The sequence below is a fragment of the Pimephales promelas genome, chromosome 3 (assembly GCF_988280905.1).
Source record: "Pimephales promelas chromosome 3, fPimPro1.hap1.1, whole genome shotgun sequence".
Lineage (NCBI taxonomy): Eukaryota > Metazoa > Chordata > Actinopteri > Cypriniformes > Leuciscidae > Pimephales > Pimephales promelas.
The window spans coordinates 12,386,803-12,393,387 of NC_142771.1; the positions used below are offsets into that span (position 1 = coordinate 12,386,803).

Below are 6,585 nucleotides of genomic sequence, written 5' to 3' on the forward strand. Positions count from 1 at the left end.
TTCTTTCTTTCTTTCTTTCTTTCTTTCTTTCTTTCTATCTTTCTTTCTTTCTTTCTTTCTTTCTTTCTTTCTTTCTTTCTTTCTTTCAAATGGTTTTAAAAAGAAAGTTAGGCTACTTACTGTAAAAATAAATCCTCCCTGAAATTGTTAAGTAGCCTACATAGGAACAGCATTAATTTAAAGTAGGCTACTTATTTTGACGAGTTAAAGCAATGTGAAACCATATGTTGTCATGTTGTCTTACTGATCATAATCAGTGTGATAGAAATAGAAGTGCAACACACATGGTGAATGAAAGAACTCTTCCACAAGTGAACCTTTATTGGTTAAAATAATATATTCAATAGCTTTTATAGACTATTCCTTAGCTTTTCAAGATCACAAATACAGGACAAGACACAAATATACAGATAGGTCTACAAGAACACTGAAACTGCCATGCACATGTAAAAGTTCAACTTTTAGGCTGTAGTGATGCAGTATTTTCATTATTTTACTTTTATATATTGTATGAAATGGAAATAATATAGTGCAATGGACAATAAGAAATCCTGCTCTTAAACAGAACAAAAAAAAACTTCATGTTCAAAAACATTTTGGTGAAGTCACTCTTATTATATTATGATGATTCACCACAAGAGATGGTGCTTGTTTGTCCTGAAAGTAACAATTGCAAACTAGCATATTAAAACGCTAGTTCTTTTATTTGCTCGTCCTCTGAATCCCCATCTTCAATTCTTCACATTCCTAACATTTGAAATGGTAAAATAATGCAGGTGACATGAGGAGGTCATGTTTGCAGTCCATTTCACATTCTCAGTTAGCAGACTCACTTTACAGATTGCAAAAGTGACCAATGACTGCCTTGGTTCCAGAAATATTTTTCCCACTTATCCCACACATTTTCTCCATAGGCCTTCCAGAAATTTCAATCACTACAAACTTTGAACTAGAGCAAAAAAAAAGAAAAGGCACAGAACTATTATTCTATGAGGGAATTAATTACTCATCACATGAAGCATTACGAATGATGTAAATAAATAATAAATAATAACACACAATGGTATTATATGAAATGATTGGCAATGAGTCATTGATGATGAATTGTGCCAACAACTGTCTTAAAAGATTTATAGGCTATATTGTTGCTAACGTCCATCTCCTTATGGAGAAAATGAATGGGATTTTGACTTCCAGAACCCCACTGTGCTCAATTGAAGCTTATTGAAGTGTCTGTGGTTTTTCCAGAGCCTCGCTTTACAACTTCCAGTAAGATGCTCCTTCATCCACCATTCAAGCAATACAGTAGGATCTTACATCTGCTTTCAGTTACACGGCAGCGATTTGGTTCAAACATTTCCAATTTTTTCCATGTGGAAGAACTCACACTCTTCTGGAATCGCTTCATCAGTTCAGATTAATTGCGTTCTTCACCGAGTTCTGGAAGGAGCTGATCTCCCACCGCCGGAATGTGCTCCCCCTAAGGTCACTGCGGCCGGTGGTTAAGCGGTAAATCTTTCTGAGGACGGCCCGGCGTAGAAGAATATAAACCCAAGGGTCCAGAATCTGGTTCCAGGAGGCCAGGCGCACACCCATTACCATTAAAGTCCTGTAGGTTTCCAGATCGTTCCCCATAGAGCCTCTGTACGAGCGGATGACTGACATCAGACCGAAGACCTGTCAGAATAACAGAGGAAGTTAGTTGTAGACGAAGAAATATAAAGTCATGCTGTGACAGCAAAAGGAGAATCCAGATCAAACATCATGATAGATAGATAGATAGATATATAGATATAGATAGAAAGATAGATAGATAGATAGATAGATAGATAGATTAGGCTAAGTTTAGGCTACTTTATTTATTATAGCAGCACTGTCCTTGTATGGCATCATATTTTTAGCCTTTTCAATGAAACCAAATGATCAAAACAAAAATATATATTTCTACTGGCACACACAGACATCAAGAATTAGCGTATGAATCTCAACAATGGTGATAAACAGATCACTTCTGAACATAAGCTCATTATTTATTCATGCAGCAATGCATGATTGGAGCCATGAATGAGTTTTTATCAGGGCTGTCAAATGATTAATCGCGATTAATCGCATTCAAAATAAAAGTTTGTGTTTACATAATATATGTGGGTGCATATTTAATATATATGTGGGTGTATAATTATTTGATATATATAAATACGCACACATGCTTGTATACAGTATATTTAAGAAAATATATGTAGGTGCACTGTGTATAATTATTTTATATAAATACACACACATGCTTGTATATATTTAAGAAATATTTTCATGTATATACTGTATATAGATTTATATATAATGTATATTATATATAAATATAAATATTTTATATATAAATATTTTTTTTCTTAAATATACATGCATGTGTGTGTATTTATATTTATACAAAATAATTATACACAGTGCACCCACATATATTATATAAACACATACTTTTATTTTGGATGTGATTAATTGGGATTAATCATTCGACAGCCCTAGTTTTTATTGGTGGCACCCAGAATGCACTGCAACATGTTTTATAATCGTCACCATTGTTGAAATTCACAGGCTGATTCTTAAAAACTGTATCAAATAAATAAATAAAAATGTTTTTTGTATATGAGACACGTATACATTTTTTTTTGAATACTTTCGAAAAGTTTAAAGAACTATGCTGTGCAAGAATAGTGCTGCTATAAGTGATAAAGTAAACCTAATTTGGGCTCTATATGAGTTCAGCAATTCAGGTCAAATGATTGTTAAATAATGATTGTTTAAACACAACCCACACCATCAGATCACCTTTTATATTTGTTTATCCGGCTGTTATAATTCACATACAGCAGCCAAACAACAAACACGTGGAAAACTAAAGCAAACACAGATCACCATAATGGTGACTTAAAATTGCAGTTTTCTCCTTCAGTGATTCTGCTTGTAATCATAAGGTGTCTGACTCTTTAATAATGCTCAATCATCACTCAATTATTAACTTTAACACTGCTTCAGTGTTTATATGAGTCCACACTCAGAGTGTTAATTTAACCATAGGGATTTCTATAGATAGATAGACAGACAGATCAATAGATAGATATATTATGTGTTGCTTGTGTAGAATAATTCATATCTCTTGCTTTGCCCTGATAAGTTGTAATGGTCACACTCACCAGCAGAGGGCTCCAGCAGATGCAAGAAGTGACCATAATGCCCACCAGCTGTGCCACCATCTCAATGTCATGCGATTTAGCTGATCTGCGCTGAGCTTTAGCTGATTGCTTCCTGCGGAGGCGGGCGATGACCAGCGTCATCACGCTGACAGTGTTGCAAACCAGTGCCACGGCCAGCGAGGCCAGTCCCAGTCCAGAAAAGAGCAGCACAAACACCACATCTGTGAGGGTCGGGGGTGTTTCGTCTGCGATGCTTGTATTGCCTAACACTTTAATGAAGCACCAGGTCCATGGGTACTGGTAGGTATATGAGCCCAGCCGAAAGAAGGGCAGCAGTGCTACTGTTAAAGCCACAAACCATATCATCACCAGCACCACCTTAGTGCGTGCAGTGCAAACCACGCGGGCATGCAGGAGAGGCCATGTCACACCCATGCACCGCTCGGCCGCCATGCCACACCCGAGAAACAGCGGGCACAGGCCGAAGAACACCATGCTGCCGCCCAAGAAATGGCAGGTGGCATCAGGATGGTTACAAATTCCCCCGGCAGTGTAGAGGCGCAGAACCAGGGCACCTGGAATAACATGACCGGCAAGGTCCGTTGCCACCAGACAACTGGCAAACAGCAGGAACGTGGCTTTTGAGCGCTTCCGCAGGCGAGCGTACGCTTTAGCGAGGATGACCAGAGCTATGATGTTGGACACGATGCCCAGTGTCATGGACAGGCCCGCCGCCGTGGGGTTGGTTGTGGAGTTCAGGTTTTTCTTGCAGCGCAGCGGTTCCACCACAAACATCTCCTGGGTCTGATTTCTGAACGCTTCCACAACGTCTGAACCGTTGCAGTGTTTGATGGCCAACATCTCCAGGCTATGGGACGAGCACCACTGACCTTAGAGACACATCGCTAAAGAGAAAAGAGGAAAGAAGTGTAAAGCTGCATGAGATTATAAAATGCAAACAAGCTTGGTAACACTTTATTTTAGGTTGATGTATGTTATAATATAGAAATTATGCAGAATTACAAGTAACCAAACCCTAACTCTATTATAGGGTTACACTTTATTTTAAGGTGTCATTGTTACAGTGTAATTTTATATTTAAGTACTAAGTAATAATAATTTCCAATACTTACTGTAGGGTTAGGGCAGGATTAGGTTTGGTTTTGGGTTAATTTGGCATGTAATCATACATAATTTACTGCTATTAATATGGCAAGTATGTAACAAGGACACTGTCAAATGTTACCAAATAAAGTAAGCATTATTAGCAGACAATCAGCAAACAAAGATGTAAAAATAGTGGTGTACTGTTGATTTTGGCCACAAAGCTCAGCTATTTGGAACATTTTAATCATTTAACAAACAAGTGATTACATGCCTTCCTGTTTTTTTTTTTTTCTTATTTACACACATCCATTAATTGAGGGAAGTTATGTTTGGAGGTCTGAAATTATACATTGACACACCTTTTAGAAAACTTTAGTGAATAGGAACATTGTTTTTCACAATTTCCTCTCTAGGGTACATGAGAAAGCAAAAAAAAAAAAAAGAAAAGAAAAGTGCAGTACAAATTTCAACACTTCTGACCATTTACCACTATAATTTCCAGTAAAGACAACTAAACAACTGTTTGGAGATACGGGGATGATAGCAAACATATAAGTAAAATTTAACACTGTGAAAAAAATGTGCTTCAAGTGATTCTTGTCAAGCGCAAATGATTATTTAATGTCTATATTAAACTGATTACATTACACGAAAGTATTTAAATGGGCCAGACCAGGTATGCACAAACACACAAACATACTAACAATTAATACAATAGCCATGCAATTGCATTGCAATGGTTCAGAACAGAGTAGCCTACCAGTCATAAGTCTACATTTCTTTTTATGCTATTTTAATATTTTATATATAGCATTAAGGAAGAATCAATGCTTGTCTCTGCGTATTTCAATTTAAAAGGAGAAAAAGGAGAGAGATATTTACCATTTGAGACGCGTTTCAGAATATCCAAAGCAGCATCACTCCACCTGTACATCTTATAACATTTAATAACCCAGGCGGAAAAATTAAACAAACAGTCCTTGAGAATCGAAAGGCGATATCAGGCTCCCATCATCCATTCAGTCTGGAGAGTCTTAATACGGGAGAAAAAACTTATTCCAGTTCGAATAAAAGTGTTTTTGTAATCCTAATACACACATTCAGTGATATTAATAGTGTTGTAGTAGCTATAGTCTGATTAAAACACGCAGAGAAGCGCGAGATGTGTGGCGTAATCCGCGCGCGCTGCTGTATTTATAGCGCTCAGTGCGCGAGACTCTCTGCTGCGCACCTTAAACATTGAAGCGTCATTGTGTCTCACGGTTTTCGTGGCGTCATAGATGAATGAAACATTTATATACATAATGAGCGCGTATAGTATGTTTATGCATCACATTTTAGTTGATAAGCATATTTTTCGAAAGGCAGCATACTTTTTTGTTGGACATCATGACGCTGTAAGCAGTTCACAAGGTTTTGAGACACTATGCGCTTGGCAAGTAAATGGACAGGGCGGCATGGACCTGTCAGGTTGAAAATATAGTGTAAAATGTTAAATTAATAGCATCTAATTTAGGCTAATCACTGTAATTTAGGTCTCGGTGCTTGATTTTCAACCTTATCTAAGGTGACAATATGAAAAGCAGATTTTAACAGCAATTTATTCATGAACTGGATCAAAGTCAGATAATAATGACAGTCCAATATTTCCAATTAAATGAGCGTTTCCCAAAGAGTCTTAGATCTGACTTGTCTGGAATATGAGACCATAAAACATTCTTATAAGAATAAAATTGATTGCATTCCCAAAGTTTATCTTTAAGACTGCTCTTTTTTCTTGAGATTGTCGATTATTCTTAAAATGTCTTAAGTCAGTAAATTATTTTTTTTATGTTTCTAGATAAGTCATGGTTTGAATAAAGACTTTTTAAAGATTCTGAACCATTTTTTTCCAATAAATACAACTGAAACCCAACCAAAGAGCACCTTGATTATTAAACAAAGATCCTTCACCGCTCCAAGATGTTTTCCTTTATTCTCATGAAACTCTCAGAATTTCTCTTAAATTTCTTCTGAAAGTAGATTTACATGAATATGGCCCCACTGGTTCCACTTAAGGACCTTGAACCAGTTCCACTTAAGGTTCCACCTTGAGGGAAGGAGAGGGATAAATATTGGTAATTTTTTTTTTTTGCCATAAAAGACCAATTCCTTGCAGATTAAAAAAAAAAAGGATGTATACGAAACTCACTCACATAGAGCCAAAAAGAGTACAGCAGTTGCCCATAACTGGAACAGGGCAATCAAGTGAACCTTACAACAGAGCTTTCATTTTTCTCCTGGTACT

At 36.7% G+C, this 6,585-nt stretch overlaps 1 protein-coding gene across 1 annotated transcript; it reads right to left on the reverse strand.

The window, feature by feature from the left end:
• Window positions 1–281: 281 nt before the first annotated feature.
• Window positions 282–6,368, reverse strand: ptger1b (prostaglandin E receptor 1b (subtype EP1)). The gene is made up of 3 exons (XM_039662763.2): window positions 5,181–6,368; window positions 3,192–4,096; window positions 282–1,677 (listed from the first exon to the last, which is right to left on the reverse strand). The coding sequence occupies exons 2-3, from the start codon at window positions 4,050–4,052 to the stop codon at window positions 1,408–1,410; spliced, it is 1,131 nt and encodes a 376-aa protein (XP_039518697.2). The 5' UTR covers window positions 4,053–4,096; window positions 5,181–6,368; the 3' UTR covers window positions 282–1,407.
• Window positions 6,369–6,585: the final 217 nt, after the last annotated feature.

Bases quoted from the DNA above. Each gene is read 5' to 3' on its own strand.
- ptger1b (XM_039662763.2), bottom strand. From the start codon at position 4,052: ATGTTGGCCATCAAACACTGCAACGGTTCAGACGTTGTGGAAGCGTTC. The intron at 1,678-3,191 runs GTGAGTGTGACC...TTATTCTGACAG, and splicing joins TCTGCTGGAGCCCTCTGCTG to GTCTTCGGTCTGATGTCAGT.